Raw genomic sequence first — 26,580 nt, 5'->3', positions numbered from 1 at the left:
TCATATTATTTTTTAATTAATGGTTAAAGAATTTTTATCTTCAAAATTTATGAGTTTTTTTACTTCAAGTACTTGCTTAGACATCTGTAACTTTGTAAAGTTATGGCACATCAGTAAAGGTTCAGAAATTTATTAGTTGTTGAATGTCAAGGTTATAAATGTTGTCCTGCTTATTGCAAAACCATCAAATATCTGTTTTTGTTTTGTTAATATAGGGCGTTTCAAAAAGATGCAGGTTTTTCTTACTTGTGAGATTTTTCATTCGTTTACGGATTTCCCCATGCTTTGAAATAACAGAACATTCTTGTGAAACTTTGTTTTTAATCAAAATGACCAAAATTAATTCATAGGAAAGAGTTCTGGGTATTTCCAGTTCTGTAATGAATATATATGAAATAATACTCAAAGTTAGATTGATGTGATATATGCACTATCTAATTAGGTAAAAATAGTGGAGTTTCAGCTCCCAGAAATGAAAAAAATGTGATCATGCTGGAAAGCTGGTGATATCAGTGATGATGCATGTTACGCTGAGTTGTTAGAGATTATGTTGTGAGAGAGATGTACAGCTCTCTCTCAGAGCTCTTGAAAGCTGCTTTAATATGTGCTCTTTTATAATTATACTTTTTCATTCATTAGGTTAAACAAATGCTAAATAATATTTTCACTTGTTGCCATTTTCTCATGAAAGGTAATATTGTCTTCAGGCCTTTTTTTATAGTCTCTTCAAGAAATAGTATCATAAATCTTTTGTAAATGAAGAATTTCATAAGTGAGGATACATATGATACAAAACAAGTTAAACATCATTTGATAAGGAAACCATGAATTTTGCTGTATCATAGTCTGTGTGTGCACATTCATTAAACTGATTCCATAAAAGCAAGAATCAGTTATGTGCCATACAGGTTATAGCAGTTTTTAAACTTTAAAATACTCTGTTGATAGCAATTCTTTGCAAAACTTCTTACACTATGTTAGTTATTTTTTTAACAAAATCTCAGAGGGAATTTTTATAAATAGGTTTATTATAAAATGCCTATTAAAAATAAAGTAGCCCAAAAGTCTCTAATTTTTTTTTAAAAATTAATTAGTCTCTAATTTAATCTAATTAATAATTTAGACATGCAATGAAAGTTTTATCTTTTATTAATAAAATTATAAGCCCTTATTGAATCAAGAATAATCAGAGACACAAAAGTTTCATTGAATGCCATCTAGAAATAAGAGAGCCAAATCTTGTTTAATAGCTTCTCAAAAATTTAATTTGATTTTCTGTGGTGTCCTAATTGGTTAATCTGGAAAGTAACTTCTTTCTTGAGTATGTTATGAATAGTTACTCTTCAGACCACATTTTCAGCAAGCTCTTCTCGACTGATGTAGCCAATTTTTTATTTCTTCACTTTTTTAATCCTTGTGTTAGCTATAATTAGAGGGTCATCTTCACAATCTTCTCAAATCTAGTTCTGCATCCATTAATCTAAGCCTTAAATTTCTTAACCCAAAGACTGGCCACATAATGCTTTTTTTTTTTTTTCCTTTTCAATGACATTTGCTTCTGTTTTCAACAGATAGAAGGTTTGATTTAGTTTCATGATCAGTATCAATCCCAGATATTCTTATCCTTTTCTCCTTTTTTGTATATTTTTATTAACATCAATCTATATCAATTTTCCATTTTGTTCTTTTGTATAGTTAATTTAATGGGGTTGTCACATCTAGCAATGTGTGACAGTAGAAGAAACTTTTCTGCAAAATGAGTTTTTCCTTCTCTTATCATTGCGGTTAAACAGGAGGGTTCCTAGCTAAAACAGTCTCAGTGAAACTGATGTCCTACACACTACATTTTGCGATTGAGATAAATATGTTTAATTCACAGCTCTGTTTGACATGTAGTCACAGATAGCTTTCATGTCTGATAAGGGTTTAAAACAGTACTAGAGATCATGCATGTTTATGTCAGTAACTCTATATACACTCATGTTCAGATTTATCTTTACATACCCAAAAATAATGATATTCCATTAAATATCCAATAGTTGTAATCCATTTTTGCAGGGAATGTATGAGTAATTAGCATTATCCAATTAAAGTGATCAAGTAGTAATTAGCAAGTCTATGCAATTATGCAATCAAAGTAATCAAGCAGTTTCTAATATGCAAATCAAGGCATTACACTATTTTATAGTGAATCAAGCACTTTGCTCAAAATGACTATCTGAGTGAATTTCTGAAATACATCATTTGATATCATTGTGTAAGGACTCAAAATGGTTTGTTAAGGCTCTAAAGTATCATTTAGAAGAATCTGTGAAGTGATGAATCATTGGTCATTTAGAAATGGGGCAGACAATCAGGGAGCAGTGAGGTGTGTGAATATTTCAAGACAAACAGTCTTTACTCTGTGGAAACAACTTCAGAATTCTGGAACTGTTGTAAGTAGGCCTGTACAAGGTCATTAATGAAATACTTTGCTCAGCTTCTCAAGATCTGGCACTAACTGCTCGCTGTAACTGGAAGTCTACTGCTCATCAGTTAAGTTCAGATCTTGCAATCGCTACTGGAACTTTTGTATCACTGAAAAATGTATACAGAAGTCATAATGAAGAAAATCTTTATGCCAGAAAGCAAAAGGTATGTATTTCGCTGTGTTCACAATGGAAACGAGATCACTTGAATTAATACAAAGTACATCAAAACTAGAGTGAACACCAAGGATTCCATGTTGCTTTATTGTTGAATCGAAACTCAGTTTAACATCTGATTCTAAACATGTATAGGGAGTCAAGAACATAAAATCTTCTTGCGAATGTTATGGAAGAACATGCAGATGTGGTGGTATGGGTAGGAATAAGGATCAATGGACTTATGTTCCTACATGTTTTCAACAGCGGATCTGAGATGGGCTAAAGGTACCGAGATGAGGTCTTAGAACCTTATGTAAGACTTCAGAAGCTCATATGGATCTGACTTTTTATTTATGGATGATAATGCTCATCCACACCGAGCAAACCTCATTGACAAATTCCTTAAAAGTGAAAGCATTGAGCAAATACCATAGCCAGGAAAATCTCCTAATCTTAACATGATAAAAAAACTTATGGAACTACCTTAGCAAAGCAATTGGATGGAGACATCCTGCTCTTAGAGAGGTAAATCTCTTGAAAGCTGCATTGCTGGAGGAACAGAACTTAATTCCCCAAACAGTGGTTCACCACATCCTGCCAGGTTGAAAGCACATTGTTAATGTGTGTATACAAGTTGGAGGATCCTATTCCATATTAAATTCATAAGCCTTGATTTGTTTTTCTGTGTAGTTCTCCCCCAAAACTTTCCTGGTAACATTTTATAACCATTTTTATTGTTTCATGCTACAGTTTTATATCATATGCAGTGCTTTATAATTTTAAAAAAAAATTGTATTTATGGTTTATGATGTTATGTATTATTACACAGAAATTCATAGTTTCTGAGGAATCTGATTTTGTGCATTAAAGATAATTTTGGGCATCATTCTATTTTATGAAACTGTAACATATCTAACTTTACCTTAATTTATTGTTTTTATTGTCAGCTTGCTGGTAAATTTTTGAAATTATTGCTGATAAAAAAAGTTTCAAAAGTTCTTGGGGAAACAAATTTGAAGGTAGAGCTACAGATTTCAAAACATCTGTATTGTTCAACAGTAATTTCTTTTTAAAAATATTCAGAGTTTTAATTTTTAATAATTGGGTGTTCTTTAACTGTTTGTAATCTTGAAAATGGAAATGGTAATTAAACTGTTGGATCAATCTCAGAGAAATGAAATCTATTTTGTGATTAATCCAGTAAATTCATTGTATGATAATTTTGAGATTAAGTTCAGATTAATTTTAATAAATAGTAACTGATTCGATGGTAATGAGAATCTAGTTTTTTTAACATAATTTTTACAAATGAACCCAATATATAAGAATATACAAATGTTTTTTATTGCTATTTTTTCCTCTAAATCTCATTTGGTTATTTAAATTTTGTCATATAGCCTTAATAAATCTAAAAGTTATTAGAACTAAAGTGAATTAAAGAGTCAGAATGCAACAGCATTTGTATGAAACCTGTCATTATAAAAGGAATCCCAAGTCATTGACATCTTTACAGTAGAAGCTTTAGAATGAATTGCAATGTAAGATTTATCTTGCAGTGTGAAGACATATGGAATTGCTCACAGTATGAAATAACTAATAATAGTATGAATAACTTTCTCATAATATTTTTGTATCATTTTTATGTTTACTTCTTGTTCATGTTTACTGAAGTGCAGTCAGCTCATATGGTGACCAAATCAATGCCTCTTTTTCCGTGGCGTTACATCCATGCCAAAGTTTCATACATTCAAAGCTTTATGATTAAATAACAGCCCATGGTCACTGAAATAAAAGCCCACCAGCGGCCAAGTGGTAAAGTCGCTGAACAGTGGTAGTTCGGTCCAAGGTTCGAATCCCTCAAACAGGCTGGCTGCATGAGTGTTTTCGTGGTTTTCTCCATGTGTAACGTGTATACAAGCCAGTTTCCTTTTAGAAAGTCCTCCACGAAGGCATCCTTTCCCTTAGGCATATAGCCTTCGAGGCTTTGCCATAATTAAATAACCTAACCTAACCACTGAAATAAAACTTGTTTTTCCAATTACTGTGGTTACTTTTTATTTTTGACAGTAATATTTAGTTTCATTATACATATTGTTCATTTGAGAATATTTTTATGATTTTGCCCCTACAAATTTAAAAAGATCCTGCAGATTTCTGTAATGAACTTAGTCTCATTTCCTTTTTTTTTAACCTTCTAGAACCTGTAATATGTGAAGGCAAACCAGATATAGTCATATTAGAAGATGGGTGGACTGCTGCTACTGAGGATAATAGCAGAAGTGCACAGTTTGAGCATACCATCCTTATTACTGAAACTGCTGCTGAAATACTTACAGTTTCAAGTGCCTTCAAAACTGCTGATTAAGTGATACTTAAAAACTGCTGTGATAAATATATTTTAAGTTAACATTTCAAGTTAACTTATTTAAAATATGTGTTATCTGCTCTTGATAATTTTGTTAATGTGTTTTATAACTTGTTTTTCTTGATAAGAAAATTTTATTTTTGTCATATTTAGTTTTGAAGCATTTTTTGTTCTATTCTATCAGAATTTAAAAAAAAAAAAAAAAAAAAAAGTCATTACCAAACTTCTGAGTTATATTGTTTTCATACGAAAAATTTGTAGTACTTTTAATAAAGAACTTCAATGTAGATTTTTATATTTGTCAGTGTGTGCCAACATTTTATATGCTATTAAACAAACATTAGAAGTTTCTAAATATATAATTTTTAATGTTTAAAAAGATGATGCAACTTAAAATCAACTGAGAATTCTTGGATAACTAAGAAACATTGTATTCAGTTTATGCTAGAGAAACACTGATTTGAGAGATGGTAATTACAAATACTTTTATGTAGCATGTTCGGTGAGGAAAAATGGAAAACTTTAATTGCAGTAGATAAAGCATTTGTCACATTATGACAAGAGAATTTTTTGGCAAACCAAGGCAACTGAATTCATTTGAGTTCATCATGGAAGAAGCGTCTGAATTAACTATCTCAAATTTAAAAATTGGTAAATGAGAATCAAGGCTTTCAATTAGAATGCAGTAAATATTATAAATATATCCATAAATAAAAAAAGATACTAATTTTTAACATTGTTATTACGTTTTATGAACTTTATGTGCATTACAAAGTTTCTTTATTGTTACAATATTTTCATTTTATTCACTGTTTACAATTAATGTAAAACCTTTAATGTAAATAAGATTGTAAATAAAATTAATAAACTGTACTGATTTGAATCATTGCTGTTTTGTATTAAGTTTTTGAATGATAAATATAATATGAAGAAACTGATAAACTGACCATCAAATAAAAATTTTAATTTCTTAACATGGAAAAGTCTTAAATATAAAGTGAATGTAGAATGTGATGTTAGCAATGTCATAAATCTAAAGAACTTACAGCAGTGGATGGCATGCTATTAAGATATGAACATTTATTGATATTTTTTAAAGTGTTGTGTTATTCATAAGGATAAAATTTTTTTTTCAGTTACATATTTCCAAGATATCTATTTGAAATTCATGTGAGAGATTTTAAATATTGTAGAAACTCATTTAGAGGAAAATGTAGAATTTTTTTAGTGTACATTTATATTTTAAATAAGCTTTTGAATATCGTGATTCAAATTATAAAATTGTGATCAGTAAACTGCATAATTTTATATGGACTATAACTTTGAGATATTTTTTTAATGTTATAAACTTGATTTGAATTTTATAAATATTTAAGAAGGTTCAGAAGTCAAACAACAAAAATCAGCGTTATACCTACAAAATTTTTTACCTACAAAATACCTACAAAAAAATTTTTTTAACGCTGATTTTTGTTGTTTGACTTCTGAATTAGTATTTATTTGGCATGTTATTGTGTCTTAATTTAAGAAGGTTGTTTCAAGCTTTTTATTTCATAAGATTTTTTACAAGTGTTACATATATAAATATTCAATATGTAGACTTCCATATATATTATATATATTAAGTGCATGTAATTTACATGTTTTTTAAATAATATATAGATTTTTCACATATGTTAAGGGCAGAAATTAACATGCTTAAATGGCAAGACCAAGTCTGCCATTTAAATTTTGCAGTAGAGATAATATAGAGTGGTTATAAAAAACTTCCCTGTTATGTGAATGCTTAGTGGCCCATCCGCTCAATCAGTCAAAATGAAAGTTCGGATATTATTTGAAGGTATGTGCTTGAGATTGTGATGATTTAAAACAATAGAGCTCTCATGGTTACAGTGAAAAGTTTTGAAAATTTGGAATGGCAACAACCACTTTTTTCCCGTACGAATTGATCGGCACATTAAGAAATGGTAAATGGCATTGGAATGATACACATGTGACAAAAATTACTGCCATAAAACATTTGCAAAGAAGAAGAGCACCCATAAATGGCCAAATGGTAAAATAGCTGAACACTGGTAGTTCCAACCTGGGTTCGATTCCAAGTGAACAGGCTGGCTGCATGGGCATTTTCATAGTTTTTCTCATGTGTAACATGTATATGAGCCAGTTTCCTCTATAAAGTCCTCCATGACAGCATTCCTCTCCTTAAGCAGATAATACTGTTGTGCTTTGCTGTAATCAACTAAACCATTGTAAAGCAATGCAATACAGAGAGGAGGTGCGTTGATGCAGTTTGCATAATTCACAGGGATTAAGAATATTAGCACCATTCACAGAACACCATGTGCAGAACATTACTGGTAGTGACCCTATAGTAAGTTGTGTGGGGAGATTGTTCTCAGGTGTTTGAACCTGCTAACAAGATGACTGATTGATTATACTATTAATCATATCATGAACATTACATATGTGATGGATGTTCGAGTAAAACATGTAATCCTTCTCTTCTGTGTTATATATATATATTAGTTTAGTGATGTGATTGTAAATTAAATATTTTATTATCTTAGAAGCCTCTCTTTTTCTGTGAGTAGTGCCTTTGATGAATGTAATTAATAAAAACATTCCCGGATACGCCTTTGGAACGAGAAAAAAGATCAACTAAAAGGTAAGCCTTTTTACCTTTATTTTCTAAGAATGATTGATTATACTGTTAATCATATCATGAACATTACATATTTTTGGCATCCCGTGCCGCAAAGAAAGCAAATTAATTGAAGATTGATAATAATGATTTTGTGTATTTTGAATTTAAAAGGCACTTATTGAATTCTTTAAGATTTATATGTTTGATTCAGTAAACATGTCAGTAGAAGTTATTAATAAACTATAGAAAAAGAGAGGCTTCTAAGATAATAAAATATTTAATTTACAATCACATCACTAAACTAAAATATATATATAACACAGAAGAGAAGGTTATTAATAAATTCTACTGACATGTTTACTGAATCAAACATATAAATCTTATTAATAAACTAAAGAAAAAGAGAGGCTTCTAAGATAATAAAATGTTTAATTTACTATCACATCACTAAACAAAAATATATATATAACACAGAAGAGAAGGTTATTAATAACTTCTACTTACATGTTTACTGAATCAAACATATAAATCTTATTAATAAACTAAAGAAAAAGAGAGGCTTCTAAGATAATAAAATATTTAATTTACAATCACATCACTAAACTAAAATATATATATAACACAGAAGAGAAGGTTATTAATAACTTCTACTTACATGTTTACTGAATCAAACATATAAATCTTAAAGAATTCAATAAGTGCCTTTTAAATTCAAAATACACAAAATCATTATTATCAATCTTCAATTAATTTGCTTTCTTCGCGGCACAGGATGCCAAAAATATGTAATGTTCATGATATGATTAACAGTATAATCAATCATTCTTAGAAAATAAAGGTAAAAAGGCTTACCTTTTAGTCGATCTTCTTTCTCGTTCCAAAGGCGTATCCGGGAATGTTTTTATTAATTACATTCATCAAAGGCACTACTCACAAAAAAAGAGAGGCTTCTAAGATAATAAAATATTTAATTTACAATCACATCAGTAAACTAATATATATATATAACATAGAAGAGAAGGATTACATGTTTCACTCAAACATCCATCACGAGTTCTTAGAGCCAGTTAAAGAGTTCTGTTTTAGTTTTTACTGCGCGCATGCGCAAATCACGTGGTTGTCGGTGAGAGTTTCAACAATGACACTTATGTGGAAACAATGAGGTGAATTGATAAAAGCTGTTTTATCTGAGCAGATAAAAGGCTACTGAAGCAGTGCAAATTTATTGGTGAACTATGTATTCCTGTTGAAGTTGCAGAAATGTGTAACACTATTACTGCAGATCCATTTTATACTGCAAGAAGTGTTGCCTCCACTTTTGACTTGCTGAAAACCACAGTCTTCAAGCTTCTACACTCTGTTTTGGGAATGCTGTATTATAGATTCCAGATGTTAGAACCTGGAGGCGAGGAACAGCATGTCAACTTTGTGAATTTTTTCCCTCGTCACATATCAGGAAGATAGCAGATGGCTGCTGTAGATATTCTGGATAGCTAAGGTGTACTTCTCTTTAACTGGGAACATGAACTTCAAGAACTGCATTTACTAGGCTGATGAAAATCTTCACTAGCACCTTATGATGTAGCACTAGCATCTTTTCATAAGGCCAAAGAAACTGTGCAGTGCAGCATCACAAACACATTCATTCTCGGTCCATATTTCTTCGATGAGGTCACTTTCACAGGTGTGAAAACATGCTCTGTCTCAAAAGCTTGGTGTACAGTGACCTTGCAGAATTATTTATTTCCAGAATTGCAGCAGCAAAAGTCATTAATGACATTGTATGGATGCAAAAGGGTGCTCCTCCACATGTGTTTGACAAGTGCAGCAACATTACTTTTTTGACAGAGTTGTTTCCTATAACTTTGTAGTTTCGTGGCCACAACAATACCTGACCTCACTCTTTTCTGCTTTTGAGGTTATCTGATGTCTAATGTGTACACTTCAGATCCACAACATTTATTAGAACTGAAAGATGCCATAAAACTTGAGGTTATATAGATTCCTTCTGCAGTGTTAAGTTCATTGTTATCAACAATCTCCTGCTTGCAATGCATTATTGTCTCCGATGGTGGCCACATTGGAAACTTGTAATTCCAGTAACAATTTTTTTTCTTCTATTCTCTTGTGTTGTCATTGGGCCTGGCCTTTATAATGTTCTTCTTTGCTAATGTTTCGTGCCAGCAATTTTCGTCATACATGCATTGTTCCAATGCCATTTATGATTTTTCAATGTGCTGATCAATTTGCATAGGGAAAAAGTGGTTGTTGCCATTCAAAAATTTCTAAATTGTTTCACTGTAACCATAATCGTGAGAAATCTATTATTTTAAATCATCACTAACTTGAGCACATACCTCCAAATAACAATATCTGAAATTGCATTTCAATTAGTAGAGCAGATAAGTCGTTAGGGGTTCATGTATCGAGGAAGTTATTTAATGACGCTCCTGTTTGTATATATATATATATACACACACAATATGTAATATAAAAAGTACGTCAATCAAAATTATAACTTAAATTAGCAATAGGCCCTTTATTTTGCATTTTAATTTAGGCATTTTCCCTCTTTTTTCTAAAAACAATAATTGTTATAATAGCTTTTCTGGACTGTGTCATTTTTAGATTAATCCCTATCATGTGACTTTTACATGATGATGTAGCTAATTCGAACTGAAAACTTTATCTTTAACTAAGCTTCCATATTAAATAACTACGTACTAGTTTTCTTCACCATAGCTAGACCTCTGCTTGCTGCTTCTCTTTTACCACAAAACTATCAAAAATGTAAATGTTTTGAATCAGGGTCATTTAGATTGCCAAGTGAATTGTATCTATAAATGTAAATTGAAATAAAAATAAATATTTAATCTGTGCTTGCTGCCAAGTTTGCTGTTCATTAGAGATCAATTTCTATGCTATCAGCTTTCCTACAATGTTACATATGTATATTAAAAGTACATTTTATGACTTCGGCTGTATGCTGCTGTATAAAAAATTTGCTTAGTGGTAAGTTTTTATTTAGCCCATTCTTGGTGTTTGTGACCTATATTTAAAAGTTTTTAACATTCATTGAGACTTTTACATCATTTTAAAATAGTGTATCCCAAACTTTTAGTATTATAATTGACATGTGTACAGTTATAACTTATTGTGACTCAGATGCACATAATTGCTGTCAAGAAGAAAATATTTTATTAATGGACTGTAATAAATAACATAATTGTTAACTATACATAACTATAATAATTTTAAATAAATTTACATAATTATATAATAAGGCAACTTCAAGATACAAATCTTTTAGCAGCCAAACAAAGTTTGTCTTCTGACATGTGCTTTGGGAAACACTGCTTTAGAAAATGCCCATAATCATCATAGTTATATTTTTCCAAAATTGAGAAACAAATATGTAAGCTTAAATTTTTTAGCCTTAGTTGTAAATGCAAATGAGCATAAAAAAGGCAATAATGTTGTTATAGTAATTTTTTAGATATTTATTATTTAGGAAACTTCACATTATAGTTACACAAAATCATTAACTCTTCAGTTAACTGTATTATTGTTATCAGTCCATATTATTTAATTATCTAGTATTTACTGCTTTCAAATACTGAATAAGTATTTGCTTGAGAAGCTGTAATTAACTGTTTAATAGAATTTTTTGAAATGAATAACAGAAATCCGTAATTTTAGCACTAATCATTAAGTTTGGTTTTAATCATTTAAAAAAATGATGAAAAATTGATATGGCATGCACTTGGTAAACCTGTCAACAAACTCAGGCTTTTAAATAGACTTATTCTTGAAATGCAAAATTAAAAGTGCGAACAAATTTAGTAAATGCAGTAATAAAAGCAAATGTCAAAGAATATTAGCATGGTCTTTGCTGAAAAAGTAATATAAATCTCAATCTTCTGATTTCAGTCTACAATTAACTGCTTGAAATGACTACTTTTTACTCTTATTAGTAATTGTATTCAAATTAACTATCCTTAGTTCTAGGTATGTGATGAAAAATCACATATATCAAATTTTGGACCAAAAAAAGACCCTTTGTGGTCATAGGGCTACTCTCTGCCAAAGTTTTACTATTCCAGCTGTATATTTGCTTTTAGCCACCCAGCCCATACTGATTATATATTAAGAGTCGACAAGTTTCATAATCTTGCATATTATGTATTACTGTTCTCTAAAGGAAAATTAATTCTCACATATATATAAACTAATATGACCGTAGTGGGTTGAACCACAAACAAGTGCTTCTTGTGTATAAAAGAGATAGATTTTTGGGGGGGGGAAGGAAGAAATATTTTGAGTTCTGCTTCCAAATTATTAATTAATGTTAGTGGGTTTTGTGTCTTGTCAAAGCAGGAATTATTGCCACTCGATGAAAATATTTATTACAAGTGGAAGCAATACATAAGTCTTGAGATTATTAAATAAATACACATAATGTCATAGAATTTTTCTCTGCCATTTTGATTTGATTCTTGAACAGCTAATTTTTAACTTAAGATTTTAAGTTTAATTTCTGGGAGACTAATTCTTAAATTAGAAGCCTATCATAAATTGCTTAGCTGAAAATTTTGTCAGATGGTCGGTATCAGATTGCAATAGCAAGTTAGAATAAAGGACTTACTTATTTTTCATCATTCATAAATTTGCTATTTTCAATAATCTAAAATACTTTGCTTAGTAATTTAATATGGTCATAATGTTACTAATTTTTGTTTGGTTAGTTAGTTAAATTTTTAGATATTAAAATAGTATTTTCTATATTCTAAGCAGTAGCTTTTGGATAAGAAATATTGGAAATATTTGAGATTTTTTAGCTCTCCCATTTTTAAACAATAAACGCTATTGAAGTTAAAACAACATAATATTTTATTATTGTTCTCTATAAGAAATTATATTCAGTAACAAAGTTAACATTTTATAAATGTTAGGGAATATGTATCATTTTTCATTATTTAAGTTACCGACCAATCATACGTCATTCTTGCGTTTAAAATTTTGAAATGAATAATGTCGTTTAAATATCCCGCTGAATAAACTATACCTTCTCATTATTCTTTCCTTATTGAGAAAAGTAAAAAAAAAAGGATATCCAGTTTTTTTTATCCTTTAAAATGCTTAATTTAGAGTGGTTTTAAGTATGTACAGCCCCCTTGTATAAACTAAATGAGGATTTAATGCTGGTATAAAATTTAATCATGTGATTTGGGCTATTGAAAATAAGGCTTTATAAATTCGGCTTTTTACCAAGCTTCCCATTGGAGACAGGTTCCACGAACTGGCAGGCCCGTCTGAAGTTGCCGTCAGCGCCATCCTTCGGCGGAAACTTCGTCCTCGAGAACTGCTACATACTGTTTACCATATCGGCGTCTGCGTTCAGCTGTAACCTTGATCATATGCGACGGCTTACATATCTGCCTTTTTATCTTTGCATAGGAGAAGCATCATAAGGAGAAGGGTGAGTTCTCTTATCATAACATTTGGCGGGAAATGTGTATTGAGGTTGGCGCTCATTCCGCTGAGGCGATGAAGTTCTTTGGAAATATTGTAGATTTACGAAGAAGACCTAGCGCTGACATTTTGCGCATTAAGCGGTACTGCTAAAGCGTTCGGTATTAAAAGAGAAGAGGGGTGTGATAATTCATTTACTGAGACATCGCGTTCTTTGTTTTTCTTTTGGGACGGGCTCGCAAGTTTTGAAGTTAGTTCATATGAGCGGGTATATTGAGTAGAGGAAGCATTTCGTTTTGATATTTAAATTTTATTATCCATTTTTCTTATTAATATTTATTTAATTATTATTTTTATAACAATGTTTTTGTAATTTATTGTTATGACGTTTAATGGTAAATGCTACGATTTTTTATAGAATTATTACTTTCTCCAGCTATGTAAACAGATATTATTTGATGATATTTTTATTCCAACTGTTCTTACGATTTTTGATACTAGAGTGCATTTAGAAAAAGAATTATTAAATTAATTAGGCAGTCCCCCCTTGAAATATGAACGTAAATATTAGCGGCTTGCATTTCTACAACAGAAAGGAAAAAGTTATTATAATCCAAAGTTGTCACTATATACATATATCTGTGTGTAATTAAATATTTTATCGAGGCATTTAATGTACATGAAAAAATTTCCGAATTTTTGTTGTTATTTACTGACTTTTTCCCCGTTTCAGTAAAGAACTGTTACTTTTGTTAATAACTTAATGCATTTAATTGGAGTGGAAATTATTAACTAATTAATAAGCAGTATCGGGACATGTTTATCAAAGGAATCTTGTTTTTATTCAGAGACGTTATAATGATTTACATAAATAGAATATTTGCCTCTAGGTCGTACTGATTGATGCTTTATTGATTTTTCGTTTATGAAGTCATTGTCATGTAAATATTCTTTAATAACTATATATTTTCGGTTTACTTTTACATCCAGATTACTTTTGTTAACAAATATAAAATATAATTATCAGTTGAATTTTTTGTTTAAAAAAATATGCATGGCGCTTCATTACACTGTGCTCTAAAACGTACTGCGCTGAAAGAAATCTATATGATTCGTTTTCTATTTTAATTCTTTATTGCTTTAGTGGATTGCGTGACATCGTGCTCTAGGCTGGAGGGCGGTTTTTGGCCCTTCTTCGATAGGGTCGGAGACAACTTTTGTTATTTTCTGTCGTCTGCTTCGCTGTGTTTATTTTCGGTTATGGTTAAATCATCGTAGAAAGTTATTTATCATTAAAAGGTATGTGACTGGAATCAGTGGTTGTTGAAACTTCAAATGGTGAATTACTGTTTGTGATAAATTTCTTCAAATGGAGAATTATTATTTGTGATAAATTACTTGAAATAGAGAATTAATGATATAGGTCATTAAATCTTTTGATGAAATTTATTCATTATTTTTATGAACAGATGTCTAAACACAGCATCCCTATTATTGCTTTCATACACCTTCTTTAATGAATAAAATTCATATACTTTAATAACTTAGTGTTCAAGGTATAAGGGAAAAATAAACAAGAGATTTCGTTCTCCATACCTTGATCAGTGATTTGATTGATTTTAAATAAGTTTTCATCGAAGAAGCAAACAGCCGATACATATTTTTTGTACCAAGAAAACTTCTGTAGGGTAAGGTCATTTAAAAGTTACTAAAACATTATCTTTAACCGTAGGTGGAGTCACAAAACATTCGAAATTGTGTTGAATGATCATTTTCGCTGTTTTTTTTTTTTTTTTTTTTTTTTTCCCAGGTGAGGGGGAGTGGAAGGCTCTTCTGACGCCATATTTTTATTATTGTTACCCCTCCCCCCCTAAAACAACTTTTAACATTTTGATGGATCTGGATTTATTAATCTTTGATATTTCTTAGTGAATTTAATTATTAATGCAATGCTAAGAAAAAAATACATATTTGACAGAGTTCATAATTTTTTCACCCCTTTTTTAAAATTATTAGTTGCAACGGATGTGCCGCAGTAGAAATACAGATGCAATAAGGAAATGAAATTAAATACAAAATCGCGAATAGAAAGTGTACGGAATGTAGTAAGGAGAAAAAACTTTAAGGACAACTGGCATTAGGTGCTGCTTTTTATTTCAGATAGTAAAATCCTGTTAACAGTTGAATGTTAGCAAATTAAAGAGGTGAAGTGCTAAAGAGCATTAGTTCGCACTGCATAAATCAAATTTTTAAGTCTAAAATAATGAGTTTGAAAAAGATTACTTTGTTATTAAACCGTAATAAATAACACATGACATAATACATTTACTCCTATAAATTAAGTATCGAAATCTTAGTACATTAAAATGAATTTATTACTAATAAAGACTATTATTTACTGTTGTGCATGCTAGGGATAACTTGAGTTATTTGCTATAAATCATGCAATGCCGTCAAGTTAGTTCGTAAATTTTACGAGGGTTTATTGATCTAACGCTAATAATTAAAAAAACTCGGTTTTTATTTCTTCGATGTATTTAAAAGTACTTGCATGTTCCTTAAAGAAGTTGTTATGCTGATTCATGAACAACATATCAGTGAATTAATTTCTAATTTATTTAACCGTCGTAAGATTAGATTATTATTTTGTCTATCTGGAATACAATTATAATAATAATATTGTCGCACCATTTACGACCACCATCTTTACGAGCTATTTTGTATTCCATTTATTTTACCGTATCTTAATTGTGTACGAATGGATATTTTCAACATACGGGGAATGGCCTGTATTCTCACTTCCACTTCAGAATGATTATCTGCTTCAACTATCTCTAGATTTGAAACACAGTCACTGCTTTTAACGAGAATTCGAAATTATGAATACATCATTTAAAAATAAATACATGAATTCGAAATTGTCAAAGTTTTTCTGCCCGTCGCAAAACGATAGTCGAGTAGCATATCGTTGCCATGGCAACTTTATCTCGGATGCAAAACCGGTATTAATTATACTTTCCCTTTAGGAATTCCCGTCATACGAATTATTTCGTTAAAGCGAGATGTGATATCCGTGATTAATTACTTGAATTTAACTAATCAAATGAAAAATCGAATAGCTCACATGCCAGAATTTTAAAGCGTGTCTGGCAGATATTTATTAAAATATATGATGACAGGTATGGTAATTTTCCCACGTAATAAACTACTTTTATTTAGTAATAAAAGATAATTTCGAAACAGCTAATATTCTATTGTAATCCATGTATTTATAATGCTTAAATACAGTAATCTCATGAATATTAACAGGCTTTGCTTCTTTGGGGGCATAACATTACGGAACCTGATTTGTTTTTCTGAGGACTGTATTTGAATTGCTGTAAATATTTTGGAGTACTTAATCCTAAATTTACAACTCTTATTTTCGTTTCGGTTTGCCTCGCAAATTTTCTTACGTTTACAAAAAGAGTTACTATTTGATATACGGACAGATAATTCTCTTGATTATTTGATAATTCTCTTGACTAATTTTTCTAAATAATAGAAATTAGAAAGACATTGATCATGTTATGAAAATTTAGAATGTGTACCTTTTATGTAGGTATCATTTTCATTGTTAAAATATATAACAGAAAAATTTTGCTGCGAAACTAATTTTTGCTGTTGAAAAAAGGGTTTACTCCAAAGAATACAGTAATGCTAACTATTACTGTTATATACTAGTTAGTATTACTGTGGATCACACACATTTTACTAAGACTTTAATTTTTATCTGTAATCCACACTTTTCCCTTACTGTTAGAAGTTTCTTGTACCTCAAACTGTTATAGTTGTTACTGAATCTTTTAAAAAGAATGCTAAAGTAATATGTAAGAATTCTTCGCTGTCTCCGGATTTAGAAGTGTCAGATCATGTACACGGCTGAATTAAAGATTTTTATCTCTAATAAATTTGGAAATCGGGAATACGAGCATTTTTATGGTCAAATTTCTTTTGCAATACTGACTTTTATGTTATTTAAAGAAAATCTGTATAAGTTCATTCATTTTCTTGTCTTTTTTTTATCATCTTACTTTTAAAATAAGAACTTGAATCCTATCATTTAGATATTACTATATAGAATATAGAAGTACAAAATAATCAGTGATAAAGGCTATAAGTAAAAAGAGACATTTGACTCGCAAAATATCTTTTCAAACTTTCTTTCACAAATTATATCCACGGAGGGAAAACATCATCAAATATTTTAACTTTGTGTTGGTTTTGATTGGTTGAAACTCCATTGGTTTTGATTTCAGGTCCCTCCACACACGCACAAGTCGTGTTATTTTGAACAACTCATTTTAAATGAGCAGTTTTATTTTCTATACCATAAATTTTCTGGAATTAAAGGCGTAATATGACTGTTTAGCATAAAATTGTTTCAGGAGCTAAATTGGAATCTGAACAAGAAGACAAGATATTACATTTTTTGTCACTCTTAAAACATGCACTCAACAAAACTATCTCTTGAAAAGTAGCTGTGAAATTACGTGTTGTGATTTACAGGAGTATATAATCGTCGATGTTTTCTATTGATCCAGCTGTTTTTTTTTTTTAATGTTTTTTTAAATTCTGGGTTTTATAAAATTAAAAACAGTGAAAAGGCTCTTTTTTCTAGTTTCCAATTCTGGAGAGATAGCCGTTGTATGTTTTGCCTTAATCAATTAACTTAATCTAACTTTACGGGAAAAAATTGAGTTCTTTAAACATTATAAGATTATATTTTATACAGCTGTAAACTGAAACCATAACAACAAAACGTACAAAACGAGTTGTTTTTTATTTCAAATAAATAAATATTGTGTTATAGTAGACGCTGCTTAATGTGATCGCTGTTAACGCTATCATTCGTTTATTATTGAATTGTCAAATTTGTGTCGTCTATATACGAAAACATGAAAAATACATCACTTATTGTGATTAACAATTCGGCTAATATAAACAAAATATTATAGAATAAATTTTTTAAACTAAGGCCGCCAAAAATGTAAAAATAGCCAAATGACAGCGAAATGTCGCCAAGTAAGTGATTAAATTGCCAAACAGGTTGGTTTCGATTTCAGTCAATTATTTAAAACTAGGCAAAAAAAAAAAAAAAAAAAAAAACTTAGTTTGACGTAAATTTTGAATAACTCTATTGGTTATGTAGGACGATCAAGCACGGGTTCCTCTTGTTCAGGAGCAAAAGTATTTCTCCAGAATCCTGGAAGCATCTACGCGAAACGTTTTTTTCCCCCTAATTTTATATTTGACGCTGACAAGTGTTCTTACCGATAAGGGATGCCCTGTTGTAACCCGATAAGGAATGTAACATTGGTTAAATAATTTCCAGAAATATAATGAACAATTCATAAATGAACTTTATTATGAGCAGTTCATGAACAAAATTTTATATTAAATTAGGAACAGTCCCCTGCTATTTTGAAGGATATCTTTTCTTATCGTTTAATGTTGTCATTTGGTTAATGTTATCAATATATCCATGGACGACGGTGATCATACTAAGTGGCGTATTGTACGCCTACTACTGTACTTGGTTATTTCGTGAAATAACGTTATACAGCTGGAATCAACGATATCTGCTGTGTTAAAAGGAGGAGCCTCCAGAAGATATCTCCATTTCTGTAAATCTGCCCCTTTAAAGAAATATAACATTGTGCATTTATATACCTTACGAGATAGATGGAAAGTTCTAAATAAAAATCTTCAAGTAAGTATTGAAGGTGATATTTGTATTTGCGGTTTACTGTAGATTGGAGAAGGAAGATCAAGATCTTTTTTTAGTTTTCCGATTTTCGAAAAGCAAAACATTTCATAAACTCATATTGGTGATTTCTGTTTGTGGACATCATCTGAACTGCAAATGGAAGGAAATGAGCTCATTTCGAACAATTCTAGTGTTCGAAATGACGGAATTTGTGACCGCCCCCTTGACCATCGTGAGTGGGAGTGGTCAGGTAAATCTCCTGGGAAGTAGTAGCGGAGTCTGCACTACAGAAGGACACTTTTGGAGCCCCTTTCCTGGGGCCTGCAGGCTTTGGTACGTGTCTCCAAGTGCGGGGAAAGGGGGGGAAGGAAAGGGGAGACAAATCACTGGACTGGACTGCACTTGGCGCTCTGAAAGGAAAGGGGGGCTGGAAATGAATGGCGGGTTGTTCAGTGGGGCGCAGCGCCGCCAAAGGGGGGGGGCAGGGAAGACGCGGTGATCTATCTATCAGGATGACATCTCGGTCTCAGTCAAAGATTTGAGGATTTGACCGCTTCTTGCTGGTTTTTCGCTAGATGTTGGAATGTTGACGTAAACTCCAATTTTCGAAATCCTGTTTTTAGTGGACTTGGATCAACTTTAAGGCGAAACTAATCTCTCTTAAATTGAAGGAATTAAATTTAATAGAATTTCTAGCTGTAAAAGAAGACTAGATTTTCCATACAAAGTTACAATGGAAGCTGGATACCTCGAGTCTTGCGGGAAAGGAAGAATTTTTGAGATAACTTTCTGATAAATTTTATTGTTTTAATTCCTGATATATTTTAGAGTTGCAATGTATACAAAACTAAAGACAAGGAATTACGCAATAAAGCTGTGAAATATTATCAATGTTTAATTTTAAGTTTTTAAACTAAAAATATAAGCTTTATCAAGGGTTAAATAGAGTCTAGTCAAATGCATAATACAAACGGGAATAGAAGAACATACTTTAGTAAAAATAATCCGTTAATAAAACCTGACGCCTGTTTATATCTTTTCGGAACTGAACAACTTTCGGTAAAACTATCAAATCAAAGGGGATTAATTCATGTGTGCAGACCACTCTAAAAAGGTGCGCAATATGGTAGCAGCTTCTGCTGTTTTCACCGCTATGGTTTTATGGTCTTCTTTTAATTCTGCTTTAACATCGTCATCTAATGCAGATTTTATATCTTCTACACTTCAGGAATCTGTTGAAGTTTAGAATGTTGCAGTTTCAGGATTATAAAAGAGTTAGTTGATTTGCCCGCAAAAACGAGAAACTGGTAGTTACCTTACTTCCGTGATTGGTCATCATTTTATTGGAAACTGAAGATCATAGAAAATTATCATCTTAAAATATTACTACAGGTCAGAAATCAGTCGTATCAGTACTTGTGCCTTTTAAATCTCATAGGAATCTCTTTCGATTAGGTACTATATGCAGAAGTTCTGCTACGAGAGCAAGAAACTGATTTTAGGAACTTTCCCGTGTCGTTTATATTAGGAGGAAGAAGAAAATCTATCGAGGCTGGTACGAAATACTGAGGTGCTGCCAGCAGAGTAACAAATTAAATACAAAATACTAGAGAAACCTACACAAAAATAATATGGTTACATAAGATGTAGAAAAATCATAATAGAAGCATTTTCTAGTTTTGAAAAGTGACAATATCTGGGTTGAAGTATGACCGTGGATCGTTTTTTATAAGTAATATTTGAAAAATCATAGTCACAAATCTTAATTTCTGAATTATTAACAGTTCTTCGTGAAATTTTTTAGCAAGGTGGTAGTAATAAGTACGGAGTTGGACGATTTTAACTCTTCATGGGATCCTGTTATTTCTTCCTATAGTCATTGCTATACCAATGCTCTACTTATCTAATCCCACCTGCTACTGAAGAGAGAGATTCGTGGATGGAGTATGTAAACTGATGCTTGTGTTTATCTTAACGTTGCAGTTTCGATGCTAAAAGCCGTACGTTAAAGTTGGATGACTTCTTAGCTCCCTATGTATTGTGTGTCTCAACAAAGCTAGTCAGTCTCCTGTCAGGACAGTATAGGACGGCCTCACGCTGAGCACGGATACGGTATCTGTGGCATAGTGCTTTCATCGCTATTGTTGCGAATTTGGAAATTGCACGAACTTACCTTTACATGTAATATTTAAATGTGTTTTTGTACTTAAAAGAGCGCAGTTGGGCGGCGGCATGCAGGATCCCACTATTTGAGAAGTGGAATGGATGAAATTCTTTAGCCACCCGGAATACCATTAACAGTTGCTTGCCCATAGGGATGAAGATGAACTGAGTAATGTAGCTTTTAGGCTTACTGTCTTACGAAATCATGCCAAAAATGGCACTGTTCAACTCATACCAAAAATAGCTGCAGAGTTAGATGTTTTTCAAGCCAAATCTCGTAATGCTGCATCTGAAATTAATCGTAGCACTGTTAAATATTCACCGCCAAGTATGGCAATTAATAACACAACACTAGAAAATAATGGATGGAAACAACAAAAATCCAGACATAAAAGAACGGCTAGTGAATCTAGCCTGATCTGACATTCTCATACAAAACAAATTTTCCACTCTATCCAATGATGATGCTATGGAAACAAATGCACAACTAAGTGAAAATAACGTTTTAAGCCTGCGAAAATAGCCAGGTGAAATCCTCCTATCATTGTTCGACGTTCTCGAGTGGAAGCCTCCTCGATATCAAATTGTCAAAATTGTACGTAAATTTGAAGGCATTCTAGAAACTGGAAACATACATATCAGACTACTCCAGACGATTATCGAAAGGCCATTGCGCTACTAAACCGGAGCGACATTTCACACCACACTTTTCTTCTAGCGCAAGATAAACCCATTCGAGCAGTAATTAAGAAACTCCCGATTCTCACCAAAACTGAGGATATTATTGAAGCTATTACTCTGAAGTTTTGTTTAGTTTAGTTTATTATGGCATAAGCACTCAGGGCTATCTGCCTAAACCAGAATTTGAACCCCTGACCAAACTACCAGTGTTTAGGGACTTTACCGCCCTGCTGCTGGTGGGCCTATTCAACGAATCAGAGGATTAAATAAAGTTAACAAATGTCTTCTGCTCCATTCCGAAGTTGCAAATCTGTAGAATGGTTGCAGTTCATTAGCTGAGATCTTAAGCCGGGTCAATTCGATTGGATTTTTAGATCAGTAGTCTTGAACTGCAGGGCTGCAGGCCACCAAAGGAATTTAATGCGTCCCGTGAATACATTTCAGGTTATACAGAAGGCATTAATGGAAACTGATCCGCATGTAACCAAATCATAATTGGCTGAAGAGACTAGAGCATTGTCTCTCAGTTCCATCAAAGTTGAAAGTTAACTAAGAGGACAACTTGGATATTTCATAAGGTCATTGTTAAGCAGAATGCAAATGACTTCGGTTGTTTCTTTGTTTCTACATAACAAATTTGAGACACTCATGGGCCGTACTGCTATGAGAAATGAATTTGTATGATAATTCAGCTTTGGGAACAGTAGACGAAGATTAGAAACTCATTTCAATTTCATCTGTAACCAGGCTTATATTCATATAATCTGTCTTTTTTTATTTTTTTAATTTTTTTTTAGTATTAGATTCCAGAAAATATAGATATCACTGTCGATTTTTATTGCTACTAACTGAAAGATCTCTAGCATCAATAATCAGAATTTCTCAATCTCAGGGATATCCTCGTACAGGAAGCGAGACCACACATAGCTACAGTGAACTGTGATTACGTTTGGGGATCTGGGCTAAGAACCGTTGCCACATCCAGACTGTTTTTGAGATTTTGGTTTGAGTAACTTCACATCAGTGCAACATTTCCTAGACGGAAAGTGGTTCGATAACCCAAATCATAGTTTCCCAACCATTTTGGATTTACTGTGCCATTTTCTATGATATTTTTGCTGAGCATCACCTTCGAATTTGTAACAGTACTTCCCTACCACTCACAGCAATGAAATATTCGCTATCTTTTGAATGAAACTACGAGCACCGACAAAAAATGCTTAAAAATTTTAGGTACTTAACTACAGTTCTTGAAATTATTAATAACGTTCATCAAGCAGTGCGGATACAGAAGGATTACAATTAAAGATTTTTCGAAGCATTTATAGTGTTGAACTTTAGAAACAATAAGATTCCTGTCATGGTGCAATACTGCATATCACTGCAAGTGCGAATTTGTAGTCATGACGGGATGACATGTGTAGTCATGATAATTTAGAGTATTACATTTTTTTGTGTTCAGAAGTAATTTAAGGAATACAAACAACATCACGGTCAAATAGATAAGCAAAAATTCACCCATGAACACACTGCAAAATGTTTTCATAATTTACTGAAATCTTTAATGATTCCAAAATTGGTAATTTTTTTCCCCAACGTCATTTCTTTGTTAGAAATTTCCCATTAATTTTTTTTTTTTTTTTTTTTGCATATAATACATTGAGATAACTTGGTTTCTATTACAAAATATATATTTATCTGTAAATAATGAGACCGCGGCACGGTTGATTTATAACAACTTGAAGAATTTTTTTTCCTAACTTAATTGACCAATTTTTTTCTTTTAATTCCTCCGTTCCGGATTCGCGGGCTTATTTCTTATTGTCTGGTAAACAAAGGGCTTGCTTTGAAGAGATTTCGTCATGATGTGATATATGCAAGTATATTTACAAAAAACGGCACGGTTGATTTATAACAACTTGAAGAATTTTTTTTCCTAACTTAATTGACCAATTTTTGTAACTTTGCTGCCTTGAAATAGAAAAATGAACCTACATACAGTTTGGACCAATATGAATGAAAGCATACATAACTGTAGTATTTGTATAATCAAGTGAATGTTTGATTGTTTCGTTTAAAAATGTTTATATAGTCAAATTTTCCAAGTGCTTTCTAACTAGCAACTTGCTTCTAAATGTCCCCCCTATTGACCCTTGAACAAATAATGCCCCCTGCGTGCAGTGAAGGCGTTCAACAGTTACTCAGACGATAATAAAAGATCGCGAACTAACGATGGAAGCTATATTTTGGATTTAGAATAACCACTTGTTGTTGCTAATTAATGCTCCTTGTCTGTAGTCAGCCGAAGCCCACGAAACTCCTCGTGGTAAGGAGCGCAAAGTTATGCCTGCCGTTAGCAACAGCCTTGCCCCAATTTTGATGGCGAGCACCCCGGGGAAATGGGTCCGAGGGTCTCTCATCCCTCTTTCTCTACCACAAACCTGTCAAGAGGACTTTCGCTTCACCGTATATTGAGTGCCTCCATGTCGCACGGGCACTCCAAATATACGGTCGCATTTACAAACATCCGTGCCTCCTCCGGGATTCGAACCCGGGTCTCTCGGCGCGGCAGTCAGCGACGCTAACCACCATACCGGCTGAACGGCTCGTAACCACTTCCTCATAATTTTTTGTTGCTTTTAATTTATAGTCATTATTTTATTTTCAACCCTTTAATTAGCATTTTTAAGCAATGAAATCAGTTTTCTATAGAACAATGACTAAATTATGAAAATGAATAATATTGTAATTTTAAAACATGAGTATTTACAAAATCATACGACTTCTAAAAAATATGAAACAGGAAGGTGTAATCATTATATTCCATAAAAAAGATGCAGTAAATTTCCAAATTTTTTTGTGTTCAGAAGTAATTTAAGGAATACAAACAACATCACGGTCAAATAGATAAGCAAAAATTCACCCATGAACACACTGCAAAATGTTTTCATAATTTACTGAAATCTTTAATGATTCCAAAATTGGTAATTTTTTTCCCCAACGTCATTTCTTTGTTAGAAATTTCCCATTAATTTTTTTTTTTTTTTTTTTTTGCATATAATACATTGAGATAACTTGGTTTCTATTACAAAATATATATTTATCTGTAAATAATGAGACCGCGGCACGGTTGATTTATAACAACTTGAAGAATTTTTTTTCCTAACTTAATTGACCAATTTTTTTCTTTTAATTCCTCCGTTCCGGATTCGCGGGCTTATTTCTTATTGTCTGGTAAACAAAGGGCTTGCTTTGAAGAGATTTCGTCATGATGTGATATATGCAAGTATATTTACAAAAAAATTAGTTTCATCCAGAATGTTGTTTGGTATTTTGCCATGTTGACATTTTTCAATCTAGCCCAATTATTATTCTTCCCAATGGCGGGCACTTGCCTATAACGGCATTAGCCACATCTAAGGCCGGAAGTGGTGGTCATTTTATTCTGGAGGCACATAGTAGGTAGCCACGTTATACCTCCTATGAAGGGACAGACAATTTTACATCCATGCCAATTCCGGGATTCGAACCCGGACCCTTATAGTTTTTAATTTAGAGACATTTAAATAACCGCAGGCTCGACATCTAAACTTTATATATATATTTATTTATTTATTTATTTATTTTATTTATTTATTTATTTATTTTTTACCATATATTGAGAAAACTGAAATGATATTGTTTTCCTATAAAACGTTTCGAACAGTTCGAAGTTTAGGATCAGGACCGCTGCGGCCCCACCAGGCGGCAGAATTTAGAGACCGAAAATATTCTAGAATTTAGAAAGAAACCGGCGGCAGAATTTCAGACTCGCAAAGTTTGGGCTAGGTGGCGAAGAGACTAGTATCGCTACTGTATTAGATACGCAGAAATGGGCATGTTTATGTAAATATTCGTGTTCAGAAAATTGAAAAGGAATCTTGGAATTAACCGATTTAAATCATTAACGCACGCATGCCGTAAATCCCGGCAAGTAATTTGCATCACAGTGGCGAATTGCATTGTATTAATTAGGTTACGGTGAAGAACACGAATAATTGTGTCTAAAGGGAGGGATGACTTGGAAGTCGTTTTAAGAGGAAACTTTCTCGCATTCGTGTTACACATGAGGAAAGCGACGAAAACTCCTATTTCTGGATATTGAACCCGAGTCGAATTATCAGTGTTAAGCGATTTCACCGCTCAGCTGCTGATGGATCCGTCAGAGCCACGTTCATACTATTTGCTAAAAGACAGGATGGACACAAATACTTCGGTGTTGGAAGTACAGCGTAAAGTAAAGCTGGTGCATGGACTGTTCATTATGATTCGATCCTATGCAAGTACCTTAAAAGCAATAAATTAATCAAATTGTTACCTGTTTAAATATGCGCCGTTGCTAATTTATAAGCCTTGTCTATGCTATGTAAACGCCAATTGTATGTCAATATCCATCCCATGCCATACCGACCGTATGATGTCGGTTCTGTGCAGGCGTCAGGATCATCAAAACAGTGCTCTCCCATAAAAGGATGGGCTACTGTATAGAAATCGACCTCGCTTTGAAAAGGCAGAAGTTCTTAAGAATCAATTCTTTATGAAGAACAGTTTTTAAGTATTAAAAAGTAACCCGCTTTAAAGGTGTGGACGTCTTTATGCTTGAGCACCTATCTGCAAGTTGAATTTTCATTTGCTTTACGTACATATATATATATACAGACTGATAGACGGATTCTTGATTATTTAATAGAAGAGATTAATAAATCCTTTTGATAGCTAACCGAAGTATGAATAGCAACGAAATGTACGTAGACTGCATATGTGTGTCTTTCAGATCTATTCTGTTGATAAAAAGAGGGACATGTGTTTGCAATATGATAAACTGAGAGGATTTTAA

General features: G+C 32.1%; 2 protein-coding genes across 5 annotated transcripts in view; both read left to right on the top strand.

Annotated features, from left to right (window-relative positions):
- Window positions 1-5,875, top strand: part of LOC118192240 (methionine aminopeptidase 1D, mitochondrial) — a 59,134-nt gene extending 53,259 nt beyond the window's left edge. For all 4 annotated transcript variants that reach the window (XM_035363153.2, XM_035363154.2, XM_035363156.2 and 1 more), the window contains one exon: window positions 4,826-5,875. In XM_035363153.2, coding sequence (XP_035219044.1) covers window positions 4,826-4,992 — 167 coding nt within the window. In that variant the 3' untranslated portion in view covers window positions 4,993-5,875. The remainder of the gene's footprint in view (window positions 1-4,825) is intronic.
- Window positions 5,876-12,999: 7,124 nt separating this feature from the next.
- The window catches only part of LOC118192242 (uncharacterized), a 282,365-nt gene continuing 268,784 nt past the window's right edge, over window positions 13,000-26,580 (top strand). The window contains exon 1 of the mRNA XM_085816575.1: window positions 13,000-13,118. The gene's annotated coding sequence lies outside the window, so the exon portion shown is untranslated. The remainder of the gene's footprint in view (window positions 13,119-26,580) is intronic.

Source organism: Stegodyphus dumicola, chromosome 5, assembly GCF_044657685.1.
Source record: "Stegodyphus dumicola isolate Sdum_Otavi_A_Nest chromosome 5, ASM4465768v1".
NCBI lineage: Eukaryota > Metazoa > Arthropoda > Arachnida > Araneae > Eresidae > Stegodyphus > Stegodyphus dumicola.
This window is presented reverse-complemented; position numbering and strand designations above follow the sequence as displayed.